Genomic DNA, 17,078 nt, shown 5'->3' on the forward strand with positions numbered 1-17,078 from the left:
CGCTAATGGGCCTTTAATCAACATTAAAGCCCATTATGACTCTAAACCCTAATGGTCCTTTAATCAACATTAAAGCCCATTAGCAGATCCAATCCGCAAACTCGATCGCCTCTAGGGCATATTACCAACAATCTCCCACTTGCACTAGAGTCAGCACAAGTTTTATATTCCATCCCCTTAAGTGTGTGACCCGTTAGGTTCATGTGTAAACGGCCGCTATCCGGAAACCCTTTTCCGAATTGCAAGTCAATAGCGGTACCTAGCAGGACATATTGACTCCCGAATGCACACAAAGATCATATCGGCTGAACCTTGATATACTCATGCACCAATCCCTTTACCACACGATATCAGTCAAGCTCAAGGCGAGATTCGTGCCACCCTTGTGATAGCTCGACCATTCACTCGATCAAGTAGTGGATTCACCATGATTAACTCTTTAATCACATTGGCATGGCCATGCACTTTCCAATCCAACTACCTCGAGGGGCCCAGAGATATCTCTCCCGTTATTTAGGAGGGGTAAATTCCATCTTGATCACTCACATCCCACGACATGTTTCATAACATACCCGAAAGCAACTTTTATAACTACCCAGTTACGGAATAGCGTTTGGAAGCCCCTAAGTGTGTTCCTACACATTCTGGGATCAATGATGATCTCAGGTCAAAGGATTCTGTAGGTACACCATTTGAGATAACAACTGATGGCACATTAAAAATAACAATCCCAGCAGTATCTCAGGGTGGGTCTATCCAACATCATGTTCTCTAACATGTGTCCACATTACTGATTTGATATCTCCATATCTATGATCCGTGAAACATGATCATCATTCAGTCAAATGTGCTAATCTATAAATCATTATTGTCCCACACAATGATATGAGATTAGGGACTATTTAGAATAACATCATAAAAATAAAGAGTTTCACAAACAAGTCACATACTTGCTGATCAATGTAAATGATAATTATTCATGGAACCAGATAACAATTATCCAAAAGTACATTAGCATAGACAGAACACATTCTCTCACATGCACTAGAGTCTATCCCGCAAGTATCTAATACCCATAGAGCTCAAGTGTGCCTCATGCTTGGGCTGTGGGAGAGGCTTTGTCAACGGATCAGCAATATTCGAATCCGTGTGCACCTTGCATATCTTTACATCACCTCTATCAATAATCTCTCGAATGAGGTGATAGCGCCGAAGTATGTGCTTGGACTTCTGGTGCGACCTAGGCTCCTTGGCTTGTGCAATGGCACCACTATTGTCACAATAGAGGTCCATTGGACTGGACGCACTAGGGACCACACCCAACTCAGAAACAAATTTTCTGATCCAAACAGCCTCTTTTGCAGCTTCCGAAGCTGCGATATACTCGGCCTCCGTTGTGGAATCAGCAACCGTTTCTTGCTTGGAACTCTTCCAACTCACCGCACCTCCATTGAGGCAGAACACAAAACCAGACTGCGATCTCGAGTCGTCCTTGTCGGTTTGGAAGCTAGCATCGGTGTAACCATTTACAACGAGCTCCTCCTCACCTCCATAGACTAGGAACATATCCTTAGTTCTTCTCATGTACTTGAGGATACTCTTTACTATAGCCCAGTGACATTCACCTGGGTTCGATTGATATCTGCTCGTAACACTTAGAGCATAGGAGACATCTGGGCGTGTACAAAACATAGCATACATGATGGACCCGATAGCAGAAGCATACGGGATCGCACTCATCCTCTCGAGCTCATCAGATGTCTTAGGACATTGATTCTTGCTGAGAGTGATGCCATGTGACATTGGCAAGAAACATTTCTTGGAATCCTGCATATTGAACCGATTCAATACCTTGTCAATGTACGTGCTCTGGCTTAATCCGATTAGTCTTTTCGACCTATCTCTATAGATCTTTATGCCCAATATGTATGCTGCCTCTCCTAAATCTTTCATTGAAAAACTCTTTTGCAATGAAGATTTGACAGCATCGAGCATTGGAATATTATTTCCGATCAATAATATGTCATCCACATATAAGACCAGAAACACAAGTGCGCTCCCACTAGTCCTTTTGTAAACACAAGGCTCTTCTTCATTCTTGATGAAACCAAACCCTTTGATCACTTCATCAAAACGAAGATTCCAACTTCGAGAAGCTTGCTTTAGTCCATAGATGGACTTTTGCAGCTTGCAAATCTTCCCAGCATTTTTCGGATTGACAAAACCTTCAGGCTGTGTCATGTACACATCCTCACTTAGGTTTCCATTAAGGAAAGCCGTTTTGACATCCATTTGCCATATCTCGTAGTCGAAATATGCAGCAATTGCTAGGAGAATCCGAATAGACTTTAGCATTGCGACGGGCGAAAACGTTTCATCATAATCAACACCTTGAATTTGCCTGAAACCTTTTGCCACCAATCGTGCCTTATAGATGTGAACATTTCCATCAACGTCTATCTTTTTCTTAAAAACCCATTTACACCCGATAGTTTTCACACCATCAGGTGGATCGACCAAGTTCCAAACTTGGTTTTCTCGCATGGATTCTAACTCGGATCTCATGGCTCCAAGCCATTTTTCGGAGTCTGGTCCCACCATTGCTTCCGAGTAAGTCTTAGGTTCATCATTGTCCAACAATAATATGTCGCGCTGCCCCGTGGTTAGGAACATAAACCGCTCGGGTGCACGACTGAACCTTTCCGACCGACGTGGGGCTGGTGTCTCGACAACAGGTTCTGCAACATCTTGCATACCGAGTTGTGGTTCAATAGGAGTTGAAACACTTTCAAGTGGTTCCCGAATTTCTTCGAGTTGCACCGTACTCCCACTAACTCTCTTCGCGAGAAACTCTTTCTCAAGAAAGACACCATTCCGGGCGACAAACACTTTGCCTTCTTCCCGGTTATAGAAATAATATCCTTTGGTTTCCCTAGGATACCCCACAAAGAAGCATTTATCAGATTTGGGAGTGAGCTTATCAGACGACAAACGTTTTACATAAGCCTCACAACCCCATATCTTAAGGAAAGACAATCCGGGACGCTTCCCGGTCCATATCTCATATGGTGTCCTCTCTACAGCCTTAGATGGAACCCTGTTTAACGTGAAAGCAGCAGTTTCTAGAGCGTATCCCCAGAAGGACAATGGAAGATCAGATTGGCTCATCATCGACCGGACCATGTCTAACAAGGTTCGGTTCCTCCACTCGGACACCCCGTTCCATTGTGGCGTACCCGGTGGAGTCAATTGTGGAACGATTCCACATTGCCTTAGATGATCACCAAATTCATGGCTCAAATATTCGCCTCCACGATCTGATCGCAGAAATTTAATTGTCTTGCCTATATGATTTTGTACTTCATTCTGGAACTCCTTGAACTTTTCAAAGGATTCAGACTTGTACCTCATTAGGTAGATGTAACCATATCTACTAAAGTCATCGGTGAAAGTAATGAAATACTGAAAACCACCTCTAGCTGTAGAACTCATCGGTCCACATACATCTGTATGTACTAGGGCCAATAATTCATTTGTCCTCTCACTTTGACCAGTGAAAGGCGTCTTAGTCATCTTGCCAAGTAAACAAGACTCGCATGTATCAAATGATTCGAAATCAAATGAATGTAGAAGACCATCTTTATGGAGCTTCTGCATACGCTTCTCATTTATATGACCTAATCGACAATGCCAAACAAAAGTGGGATTCAAATCATTAAGCCGAGGCTTCTTTGTATCAATGTTATAGATAGTTATATCCTCAAGATCCAATATATATAATCCATTTACTAATGGACAATTACCATAGAGCATACCATTCAAAAATATCGAACAACACTTGTTCTTTATTATGAATTCATAACCGTCTTCTTCCAAACATGAAGAAGAGATAATGTTTTTGCCCAAGGCAGGAATATAATAACAATTATTTAATTCCAAAACTAATCCTGAGGGTAGCGATAAGGAGTAAACGCCAACGGCCAATGCAGCAACTTTTGCACCATTGCCGACGCGAGCATCCAGTTCGCCTCTTGCACACTTCCTAGTCCTTTTCAGTCCCTGCAACGATTTGCAAGTATGAATCATTGATCCGGTATCAAATACCCATGAATCATCAGGACGAGTAGCAAGATTAATTTCAATAACATTTATACCTGAAGATGAAGTCTTACTTCCCTTCTTCTTTTTGAGTTCTTCCAAGTACAATTTGCAGTTCCTCCGCCAATGACCAGTCTTATGGCAGTGGTGGCAAGTGTCAGAAGCAGCAGGGCTAGCCTTGGGCTTTCCAACAGGTTTAGGCTTAGAACTCGAGATCTCATCCGAAGTTTTAGCCTTGTCCTTGCGCTTTCTCTTCTTGCTATCCTTTTGAACCATCATCACATGACTAGAGCTCTTCTTAATGCTTTCCTCAGCAGTTTTTAGCATCCCATGCAATTCAGCCATGCTTTTCTCCATGCTGTTCATATGAAAGTTCAAAATGAACGGCTCGAAGCTCGCAGGGAGCGACTGGAGAATTACATCCGTAGCCAACTCAGGGCTAAGGGGAAAACCAAGTTTTTCCAGGCTTTCAATGTAACCAATCATTTTGATCACATGAGGACTGACTGGACTGCCTTCTGTTAACCTGCACGCAAACAAGGACTTTGAGGTGTTGTACCTCTCGGCCCGAGCTTGGTTCTCAAACATGCCTCGGAGTCCCACAATCATATCATGGGCATCCCTGTTCTCATATTGCTTCTGAAGCTCAGAGGACATACAGGCAAGCATGAGGCAGCTAACATCCAGTGAATCGTTGGTGTGCTTCTCATAAGCCCTCCGATCCGCGGCAGGAGCATTATCAGCTGGTTCATCAGGATAGGGGACCTCTAGAACATATTCCTTTTTCTCTTGTTTGAGAACAATTCTCAGATTTCTATACCAATCAATAAAGTTTGTTCCAGAAAGCTTCTCTTTTTCAAGAATCGATCGCAAATTAAAACTGGAAGTGTTACTAGCGGCCGGTGCCATGATCTACAACAGAAAATGCAGGTTCAGCACTATGCCTATGTGAATCTTCTATTAAACAATTTAACAAAAGATACTACACTATATGTGTTTTCCCTCTAACAACATATAGAGGATCAAGATCCATATTCAACTAAGTTCTAGTGAGCTTTGGCATCACTGCTAGAAACTTAGTGACATAGGTAAGCAACGCCTTGCTAATCACATCCCTATGTGACTCTTGTTTGCTGGGTGGCATCGAATGCCCCGGCGCCCAACACCATGCCCCAAAGCCCAAAACCATTTTGATAGCTTTATCAAGTAAACCAATACTATGCGTGTGGATCGTATCGAGCCAATTCCGAGTCATTCATAATGTCTCAATTTCCATTAGATCAATCCCATTGATCATCGCGTGAGGTTTTTCCAGAAACGATGACAGCACACATGACCTCGATCTGCTGTTCTCCCGACCATGTCGCGATGCATGCAGTTAGCCCCGATGGTGATTCCAGCCGGTAGGGGCAAGTCGCACGCAAAAACAGGTGGGAGATCGAGCTAATCTTTTTGGCTATGTGGTTTCATCGACTGGCATCTCATCCGATCTCTAATTCACCTAACCAACCGTGCATTGATCAATCCATCATATGAACTGATCAAAAACAATAGATCTAATCTATTTCTATCACATATCTTCTATATGTGACTGATCCAGATCGAAAACTACGCAGGATGGCTCTGATACCACTGAAGGGTTGCGGGTAGGCTACGCTAGCACAAAATAAATTTTCTCTACCGCATTCAACCAGGAAGCCATGCGAGTAGGGGATCATGAATCGTTACCACTTGACGAGCAGTGCAGCGGAAGAAGAGTTGGAGCAGACCAATCCAACGTCGTGCGCGTCAAGTAGTCGATCGTCAACCTCGTCCCGAGCACGTCCCGAGCACCTTCCGAGTACTCGCGGGTACGTCCCGAGTACTCCCGAGCAGATCAGCACCGCAATAGTAGCAGCGCCTCCACGGTATCCACACGTACAAGGATGGAATCGCCGTGCGCCGGTGTGCTAGCACCGCGCGCCCGGCTAGGGTTTCGAAGGGAGTTCGGGAATAGGAGGCGGCTAGGGTTTCTGAAAAACTCTATGCGCCTTGGCCCCTGCCTATTCTTATATAGAGCACGCTAATGGGCCTTTAATCAACATTAAAGCCCATTATGACTCTAAACCCTAATGGTCCTTTAATCAACATTAAAGCCCATTAGCAGATCCAATCCGCAAACTCGATCGCCTCTAGGGCATATTACCAACACTTACACCCTGAAGAGGGGTACAACTTTACCCACACGATCTGGGTCCATCCTCTTGGCCCCCGAGACAACCTTTCTCATATCAGGAACTACCCACTTGCGCATGCACCCATGGCACCGGGGTTACCGTGAGCGTGTCCCAGACACCTCTGGCTCCCCACCACCATATTTCTCCTTTATTTTTCTTACGCATCATAGGGACGCACGGCAAGCATCATCACGGCATATGATACTCGACTCATTTGTCCATTATCCGAATATGTGGTTATACGAAAAGTACTAAAGCCAACGGCACCGACGGATGGTGCTTAAACGATGCAAGAGGTCTATAGCATCCGGGTTCCACTCCCGACCTACCTCTAGCACCACCCATATCTCGCCTCATCTCACATCTCATAGATCCCACGTCATTATCATTGTAATTGTGAATAATAAGTGAGCCCTAAGCTTGCGAACAATAGTTAGATCATCGCTCGACTTCTACCGAGGACCTACGCATGGCTAAGTATTTTGAACAACTATTAAGTTAGACATCAACAATTTTATCAAGGCTATAAGGATATGGATAATCAACAATTCAAGGTAGAGGTAATGCAAAACAATATAGGTTCTACCCATATAAACCTGACATCGACATCGCTAAACATGCAAACATACATAAGAGACAACTTATCAGTTTAAACTCCATTCAATTCAAACTAAAGTGTGCAATATGCTTAGATGCTTGCATTGTTGCTCTGACGGTTGACTAATACTGCCCACACAACACTCACAAAACTCTGGTAGCTCGACTCACCTTCACTCGCTTGGACTGTCCTCTCAATGCTCTCTAAACGAATCGAGAATGCATTGCATAAATAACCAAATGGTGGAAAAGTGTGCATATGATGCATGCTAGAATATTAATAGAGGATCGTGGTTTGAAAATATTTGCAAAAGGCCACTAAATGATTAGGGTTCCAAAGTTTAAAACCCCGAGCACAGTAACCTAAGTACACACAGCCTTGAATGGTTGGTAGTCAGACCGACGTGCAAGTGGTGGTCAGACCTTGAGCGTGTAGAGAGTTTAGGGCTTTGGCGGTCAAACCAAAGGCATGGTGGCTGTAAGATCACCGACCACGGTCAGACTGGCCCTAACGGCGGTTTAACTCCTAAATTTAGATATTTTGAACCGACCTACTAGCGGTCGCCAGACCCTGCCGACAACACCTTCGCGGGGTCTTCAGCGAGGACTCCGGTGTAACCTTTGACGATGAAGGGCACCAAAGTACTCCATAGAACTAAGGGAACACATTCTATGATTGTTTAGATGACATGCATGGTCCGAACACGTAAAACCCCAAAAATGAGATCTAGACCTAGTATTCACTAGGGTTTCATGGCGAAAATCATAACAGCGATCGCCTACGGCTAGAAAACGGCGGGAAAACAGTAGGGGGATGTTTACCTCGGTGTAGAGAAACTTTGTATTGGATCAGAATCCTCCGGGGAAGCTTCGATCCACCGATTGGACTCCCGGAGGGTGAATGAACTCCCAGAGGAAGAAACGACGAGGAACCCTTCTGGCACGGAGGAAAGGGGGAAGAAGCTCGGGGAAGTCCTTTGGGAAGCTAATGAGAGTTCCCATCGTCGATCTTCGATCGTCGAACATGTTGAGCGGATCTCACCTTCTCTCTCTAGGGTTTGGGGAGGGAGAGAGTGAGAGAGCGAAATGAGAGAGGGAGGGAGGGAGAGACCGGTCGACCACTTAAGTGGCGTCTCGGCTGCGCTCTGTCGGTCAGACCTCAAGGGGTGTCGGTCAGATCACGGGATACCCACGTGGCTGTTCCCTGGTGGTCAGACCGTGGTGAAACCCGGTCAGATCGCGAGAAGGGTTCTTTTACTGAAATTTTCTAACTTTCCCCTCTTTTCATTCTTCTCTCTTTTCTCCTTCTCTCCAAAGTATTTAGGGTCTTCCTAAAAAGCTCTAGGCCAACTCCAAGTATTTTGAACACATTTAAAACTTAAATTATCAAACGAATACATATAAACATCATGTCACGATGATTATGCATGTTTAATCACGTGATTAGCGTTTTGGGACGTGACACTCTAACAATGATTTTGCAGGTGACACATATGATAGAAGGAGCACATCAGGCATGGTGTTCTACATCGGTGGGAATCTGGTGGCATGGAACTCACAAAAGCAGAGAATTGTTACTCTATCATCTTGTGAGGCAGAGTTTGTTACAGTGGCATCAGCAGTAAGTCAGGCTATTTGGCTCAGTAATCTGACCGCAAGTTTGCTGGGAGAAGAAGCAAAGAAGGTGAGGCTGCTCATGGACAACAAATATGCCATGTAAGCATATTGACAGTCGATTCCATTATATTCGAGAGTGTGTGGATAATGAGAAAACCAAGTTGAGTTACATTCAGACTAAAGATCAAATTGTTGATATTCTAACAAAAGCACCCAGGCGTCTGAAATTCACTAAGCTACGGAGCTGGCTTGGGGTGGCAAAGGTGAAGAAAGAGTGCCATGATTAAGGGGGTGATTTGTTAGGATTAGTAATCATGTCAGTTGCTATTTTGAATAAGTGTGTGCACTGCTCGGTTGATCAGGAAGACTGGGTTCAGCACTTAGCTGTTTTTCAGGTTCGTCAGTTTAGCGTCAGTTAGGATGGCCACATGATCTGGGCGTGAGAGGGCATGTTCAGGTGTGTAGCTAGTTTGTCAGGCCATTAGCCCATGTAATTCGCATCTTGTTTTGCTTATTTAATCAATTGAAAAACTTGCCGCTGAAGTCGAATCCGCCAGCACAAAAATACTGCCTAGCTAGTTCTGAACTTCCATCAGTAACTGTAGCGCGCCCGGCAATTCGCTGATTATCGTCCGAGCGCGAGTGTGTGCATTCCAGCGCAGGCATGAGCAGATGAAGCTGATCCCCAGCTGCAATAACAGTGCTTGTAGTGGCCTGATCCGCCATGTAGTGGAGGTCGTCTCCACTTCCGCCATGTCTAGTGGAGGTCGTTGTCCTCGTCCTTGTCCTCCACCACTTAGAGATGGGCCGCCGGATTCCAGTGAGATCCTCGACGTGCTGTACGATGTGAGGCACAACGCCACGTGGCTCCGCGCGCAGCAGCGGAGGTGTGATCGTGTAGGTGGCGGGAGAAGCAAAGGGAGAAGGCTAAATTTTGTCCTTGATCTTTCAAAAATTTAGCGAAGGTCCTCAATGTTTGTAATTTTCTATGAAGCCATCTCGCTGTTGATTTGGAGCGCAGTCAGGAGCTGCTGACTCAACACGGAACACCTTATATGCAGCGACAGAGTAAAACATTTAGTTTTGCTTTTGCCCTTATTGAAACCGGCCATGGCACCCTAACGATTATGCATTCATCTCTCCCAAATGCAAAATGATGCTCTAATCCATGGCTTAGGAATAGGAGGCCGGGGCTTAAAAATCTTTTGTTTGTTTAGTAGGAGTAGAAGTTTTTTAGGATGGAGAGAGGGAGTTTAAAGGCCGAACTTCTATCATGTCTTACCAAAGGACGAGGTGCTAATTGGATAGGAATTGTATTTTAGTAAAAGATAAATACATTCCACCGTTAACCTTAACTTATGTTAGCGTATCCTATGAACTAAATGAATTTCTGACAATTTCTCAGTCTCAAACTGTAATGCTCCACGTCAGAAATCCTCTTAGAGCCCAGTCCACCCACGGGGTGAGTTCGTATGTGTGTGTATATATATGAATGATATTGGTAACTAGAGGGAGGTAAATAGGTGTTTTAATAAATATTTTTGAAATCAATGATCTTCTCCTATTTGAATCACTTAGCGGATCTCAAAATTTAAGCGGAAGCAAAAATCGAGAGAAGTTTTAACAAGAGAAAATCAAGTCAACACGACATCACAGATGATATATAAATCATAGGTTCTATTTTAGATCAATCTATGTATCTTGGCACTCGAAAGATCACAACTAGCAAAGAAACAAGAAAAGAAAAAACCGAGCAACGAAACTCTCCATATTGATTATCTAGAGGTAAGTGAATTCAAGATCCCATCATATAACCGTGTGTATATGAATTTTATGCCTCTAGCAACAAGAAGAATGACCTTACAAGGTGCTAAAATTTCAGCCCAAAAACAAAATTCAAAATTAGAGGAAAAAACTTGCACACAAAGCAAAGGAACCGAGAGAGGGAAACTAGAAGGAGGGTAATTCAAGCATATGAAATAAAATAAACTTCATTACTCGAAGAGACAAGCCCTATTTTAGATGGATTACAAAGATTTTTCTCTCAAAACTCTTACTTATCACATAGGCTAAGCATTCTCTACTAAAACCCTAACACAATGCTTTCATATGGGTAGCACAAGGGGCTCAAATGGTTGGTTTAACCTCTCCTATAGTATTACCCCTCTATTTATAAGCCTAGGAAACTTGACCTCCAAGTTTCCGAGTGTTTTCTCAAAATACTCATCTCTTGTAGTACACTTTCTTCTTCATTCATCTGACGGCCGTGGCGCCTTTACGACTTACTTTCGTATCAATGCATGCTTCGCGATGGTGCCACGTACTCCTCTGTCCTCCCATAGTTTTGAGACCAAACCATAAAACCCTAGCACGCTTCTCAAAGTGTGACTAACCGCCACTTGCTTCCACCTGAAGCAAGCGCTCCAATGAGGACGCATGTCCTCCATCTTGAGATCTTGACCGCTGATAAGTCTCTCCCGCTCCCGATTCCTCGCGCCACCTTATCACTTGCACCGGCATCTCATTCCCTTGACTTTGTCAACACGTCATCTTTATCCTTCGTTTCATACTTTACTTGACCTTTATGTGTATAGCTAGAATCACACTTGACTCCGCCTGGCCCTTCTTAATCGTTTGGCACCAAGTATCCGCTTAGCCCCGATCACCCGCCGTCGACCACCAAGTTACATCCATCACCTACACACTATGAAACGAGTAAACACATTTCTTCACACTACAAAATATCTCCAAGTTAGCACAAAATCAAAAACTTAAACTCAGAGCACATTCTACAGAAAACGTGAACACCGGATGTCCTGATGTGTTCTGCTCGTGAACATTGGACCATCCAGTGAGTGTAACAATGTCTATTCGAAGAATTTTTTTCTCTTTACAAGAAAAGGTTCGATGAAAGCTTTCGGTGATCTCATATCCATCACCAGATAATCCGGTGTATGCAAATCCACCGAACCATCCTCCTGCAACCTCTCTGCAACAAAAGGTCCGGCGAGTATACACCGCCGACACCGAAACTTCCGGTGAACACTGGAACTTCTGGTGTGTATAATTTTTCTGCGTAAGAGAAGAATTCGCCAATTCCAAACACCGCCAACTCGATTGATGTGTATAATTTTCTGTGTATAGATGAGAATTCGCCAATTCTAAACACCGCCACCTCGAGTTAGATATGAATAAGAATAAGCATCCACAAACACATGCTAACTAAGTTCAAGACACATCAACTGTTGTCAATACCTCACCACATGCAAACCAAGGCACTTCTCTACTTGGTATCTCAATCTTCCCCTTGATGAGTGCATTGACAACTCTCAAAGCATAAATATTTGGTATAGAAGAAGTGAAGCACATCAAGTGACCAAAAACTAAAGAAACACAAATCACTTGGTATAAGACAGATTGCAAAAGGCCGAAGATAGACAAAGACAAGCCAAAACCACAAAAGATCCAGAAAAGCTCAAAAACATAAAAACATGTGCTCCCCCTTGATGAATGCACATTTTCATTTTTCTTTGAGATTTGTTTCAAAATTTTCTCATTTCTCCTCCTTTGTAGCATATTCTCTTCTTTGTGAATATGCTCCCCCCTTTGGCAATGCAAATATCAAGGATAAAATATTATGCAATGCATAAATATGTAAACTTAATGAGCTTTCCCAAGTATACCACAAAATATTTGCAAAAACTAGAACCGTCAAACGGCTCCGGAAAGTAGAAAGTGGAGCTCATAATCACATAGAGGCTCAAAAAGAAACAGTTGTAGCATCTAGGCCCCTAAGAAAAAGGTAAGAGTTTCGGTGATTAATGACAACCATATCATTGTGACTAACATTTCAGCCTTTAAGCAGCATAAAGGATAAAGAAAAACTTAATTGTCAATGATGCCTTTACACTCTTGCCCGTTAAAAGACTTATATGTTGATCAAAGGACCGGAACTTGAAGGATAAGGATCTTCTAGATCTAAGTGTCACAAGGAGATGAAGGACACTTAGAGTAGTATAGGTTCTTTTTCTACTTAGTCTTTTGACCGTACTATAAAGAGGGGTTAAGAGTTGTAGCTTGACTTAGGAGAGTCTAGACATAGTCGATGCACACTTGTGACTTTCCATTTCTAGGCTAACCTCAAAAAATCATTGGTTCCGAATCTCGAAGGTAGAACTCAAAATTGTTTTGAAATAGATAAAATCAGCAAAATTTCAAGTTCACCGGATGATCCTCTGTATCAGAGTGAGTTCGCCGGAGTAAATTCCTAAGAGTTCTGACTTGAAAAATTGTTGAAGAGCACGCCGGATAGTCCGGCGTTCGATAGGTGAAATCACCGGATAAATAGAAAGCAATGAAGTCCAAAACTAATTCTACACACCGGATAGTCCGGCGGCAAAATATGATCACCGGATGAATTTATACAGAGAGGTTGTAAACTATCATCTGGCCCATTTCAATGCGTCGGATGATCTGCTGTAGGACAGGATTAATCACCGAAGGTTTAACGGCTAATGGAACAGTTAACGGCTATTCTGTCAGAAGTATTAGCACCGGATATTCCATTGTGAAGCGTGTTATTCACACCGGACCGTCCGGCGGTAAGAAAAATTCTGGGTTATTAGGCAACGTCTAATTTTCGATCCTTAGCATATAAATACCTACCCATTTGGACCTCTCAGTATCTCTTGCGACCCTGTAGCAGCTCATACACTTGGTGTGTCATTTAGAAGCAAGAGATAGAGCACTTGTGTCCATTCCAAGTTCTTAGTTGAGGATTAAGGACTTCCTTGAGTGCTTGAAGAGTAACAAGTGTGCATCTAGCTGTTGTCTAGGCTTGGTCTTTGTCAAGTGAAGCTTGAGGCTTGTTACTCTTGGTGGTTGGCAACACCTAGACGGTCTTGGTGATCGGAGGATTTCTCGGTGAGCTCTTGGAGGAATTGTAGGAGCCCCGGGAAAAGAAGATGTGCTTGGTTTGATACCCGCCAATCCGGAGATGGAGAAGGGGTAATCAAGAGAGAGCACTTGAGCCTTGGTGACTCAAGGGGGAGCTACATCCTTGGTGGATGCTCCAACGAGGACTAGGGGGAAGTGCCAACTTCTCGAAACCTCGGGAAAAAATCGGTTTTGTCTTCTCCAACTAATTACTTTCTCGCATCTTATTTTGAGCTTTCTTACTATTGCAAGTTCTTCTTTCAGATTATCTCTCTTGGTTATTTTTGCTTAGTTAGTTATATTGTCCTAGTTAAATCCCATAGTTGCATTTTCTTTTAGTTTTATTTGCTTAAGCGATAGAAGTTTTAATTAATATCCCAATTCACCCCCCACTCTTGGGCTATTCGATCCTTTCAATTGGTATCGCATTCACATGTCATATAATATGCACTCATGTTTACTTTCATGCATGTATCTTGCATTGCATAAGCATTGACGATAGAGAGATCACAAAGGAGAATATCACTCTTTGAGATGGTTATTCACTCTTGATGTGAGCATACAACTATATAAGTGTGCTTAAATTGATATAAGTGCTTAATGCCAATTGAGTCATATCCTATCGAATTTAAAGTCTTAATCTTTAAGTTTGTAGGAAATATGGCTCAAACATTTCCATTTGAGTTCCATCTCTAGCTCTTTGGATCTTATTTGCCTATTTCAAAAACTATATATATAGTAAAGCTTTTTGGCGAATATTTGCAAAGGAATGTTTGAGAGGGTAAAGATTTCACTCAAACCGGTCCAAATATGTGTTTTGTTGAGTGATTTGTTTAAGAATTTGGACTCGGTACGAGATTTTAGTTCAGCGCAACATTCTATCACAAAATGATCCGGCGTTTGCTCAGAGTCATCACCGGATTATCCGGTCAGTTCCATGAAAATGAAATCAAAAAGGACTTGCACCGGAAGGTTCGGTGTTCAGCACACGTCTCAGAGGAACATCCGGCGTGCAGAAGATACTGTTTTGGACAGATTAAAAGTGCTCTCTGGAAAATTTGTTCCGGCGTTTATCCGGTGTTCAATACATGACTCAGAGGACCATCCGGCGCACAGAAGATGTTTCTTTAGCAGTTTAAAAGCTCTCTGGAAAATTTGTTCCGGCGTTTATCCGGTGTTCGGTAGCCGTGTCCCCGGACTATCCGGCGCTCACAATCTAGGGCGAATATGTCTCTGGATTTTTAATCCGGTGGCTTTCCGGTGTTAAAAACCTATATCAACGGATCTTCCGGTGTTCAAAAATTTGAAAGGACCCCACCTGTCATATAAATCCTCTGCCGAGCGTCTCTCTTTCTTTCTTCATCCCGTCGCCGCCGCCAAATCCGCCGAGTCTTCTCTATCGCCGACCGCCGCAGCTACTCGACGACGTCTCCGCGCCGGCGACCACCCTCCTCCACACCAGCAGCTCGCTTCTTCCTCTGCGCCGATGACCTTTTCTCCCGAAGCGTCGTCGCCGTCGCCGGTTTTCCTCCGCGCCGTCGAACTCCAACGATGCGAGTGATTTCCCCGTCGAGACCACCTCCTCACCGCCGTCTACTTCAAACCCTAAAACGTGATGGGTCGTGAGCGCACTGACAAAGGAAAGGGCAAGATGGTTAAGAAGGCCAAAAGAACTCCGTCTGAGAAGGAGTGGGAGAGAGCTACTACGGCCATAGATGCCTATAACAGGCAGAAGCAGGGTCAGGGGATCCAGATCAGAGATTCTACCACCTCTGTTCGGTGGTCAACTCGCTCTCGCTGTACCAGAGGAGCGAGCTCGACACCTTCCGGTCAGTCAGACAGCCGGAAGAGGGCTCGTCAGGAGCCAGAGCCTGAGGAGGAGGAGCAGCAGCAGTCAGCAGAGCCACAGCCACAGGCCGAGAGGTGGTTGCGTGACTTGACTTCTTACAAGTCACCAAAAGTTAAGAAGCTGAGATTCGTGCCCAATGATGAGTGGTTCCCTGAGGAGAGAGAAGAGGGAATAGATCCGAGATTCCACACCCTCTTGCATGAGAGCTTCTATGTCTCATATCAGAAGCTGAAGGTTAGCTTGAGTATCCACAAGACACTTAACTGGAGATATATGAGGATAGCTGCAGGGGGAGCTAATGTGAGGCGTCACTTTGATTCTATCCCAGGCCTCACTGATTTGCTGACAGATGTGGATCACTACATAGAGGATTGGGTGAGAGTATTCTATGCCACAGCCTGGATTGCAGAGGATCGGTCATTTGTACAGTTTATGTTCCAGGGAGATTTTCAGAGGCTATACCGGGCAGACATTCTAGAGGCCTTGAGACTGCAGGAGTCTGACAGGAGCCTGCATGAGATCGTCTATCCAGGTGCCAGTGCTCCTCGCCGTGGTCTGACTGGAGGGATTTTCCCGACTGATGATCAGATCCGTCCGTTGTTCAGGCTGCCATTCCCTCCAGGATCTCGGAGACTGCCAGACATGCTGATCCCTGAGGTGCGCGTCATTCATAACGCGCTGAGGCACAGTCTATTACCGAGGATTGGGAACGCCGAGTCGATTACTAGCCTTCAGCAGTGGCTTATACTCTCTATCTTCACTCACCAGCCATTCGATATTGTGGATTTCATTCTGTGTGAGATTGAGGATGTGATCGCTGATGGGATGACGATGGTCAGGCAGCAGCCATATGCGCATATTATCTCTTTCTTGCTTGCTCAGACCACCAGACCACCGGAGTTTTTCGAGACATATGAGTCGTCCAGGTCCTTCAAGGTGTATGCTCCAGCTCCTCCTACAGATAGACGACGTGGTCAGCGAGCGATGGCTCACGCACAGGAGCAGATCCCTCCTGAGGACAGAGAGAGAGCAGCTACTGAGGATGAGGCACTTGCAGAGGCCGAGGCTGATCTACCACAGGCTTTCTTGGACATAGCGTCTGACAGTGACTCCGACTCTTCGGATCACGAGTTTTTGCCGCCTCTTCCTCGACGACATGATCACGAGGCAGGCGGGTCTGCTCAGGGTATGCAGCATTCAGCCTCAGTTCCTTCAACACCTGAGTCGACCCCCCTAGTGCCACCTCCTGCTGCATCATCTTCGGAGTTCTCTCAGTTCCTGCAGCAGATGCAGCAGCAGAGCAGATGATGCAGCAGCAGCAGGAGATGTTGGTACAGTAGCAGCAGATGATCATTCAGCAGCAGGCAGCTCAGGAGGAGAGGCAGCTGAAGTATCAGGCTGATATCATTCGCCAGCAGGAGCAGCAGACTTTGATTATTTAGTCTCTCCAGCAGCAGCAGCAGGCCATGCTTGCAGCACTTCTGCAGCAACAGCAGGCTCTGTCGACCGACAGGGAGACTAACACTCGGCTTTTCTCATACTTACTTCAGCAGCCTGGACAGCAGCTTCCAGCATCAGATCCTAGCCCTCTCCCTGCCGGCACCACCAGTTTGCTCAGCACTCCGAAGTCCAGTTTTCCACTATCTGCTCTTTTGGCTTCCGGAGTTCTCCCAGAGCCTGTCGGCACATCTCAGAGGCCAGTGTTACCATCCCTGACTTCACCTTTTTCCACTGGTCCTCTACGCTTTGAGGACACTCCGCAGCTG

The 17,078-nt window shown here is 44.7% G+C and overlaps 1 protein-coding gene across 1 annotated transcript; it reads right to left on the reverse strand.

Moving 5' to 3' along the window:
* Positions 1–881: 881 nt before the first annotated feature.
* On the reverse strand, positions 882–1,823 carry LOC133914289 (secreted RxLR effector protein 161-like). The gene has a single exon (XM_062357409.1). It carries the CDS (start codon positions 1,801–1,803, stop codon positions 1,045–1,047), a length of 759 nt encoding a protein of 252 aa, XP_062213393.1. The 5' UTR covers positions 1,804–1,823; the 3' UTR covers positions 882–1,044.
* Between the last annotated feature and the right edge of the window lie 15,255 nt (positions 1,824–17,078).

The sequence above is a fragment of the Phragmites australis genome, chromosome 4 (assembly GCF_958298935.1).
Source record: "Phragmites australis chromosome 4, lpPhrAust1.1, whole genome shotgun sequence".
In the NCBI taxonomy this organism is placed as follows: Eukaryota; Viridiplantae; Streptophyta; class Magnoliopsida; order Poales; family Poaceae; genus Phragmites; species Phragmites australis.

Excerpts from the sequence above, each read along its gene's own strand:
- LOC133914289 (XM_062357409.1), bottom strand. The coding sequence starts at position 1,803 with ATGTCACATGGCATCACTCTCAGCAAGAATCAATGTCCTAAGACATCT.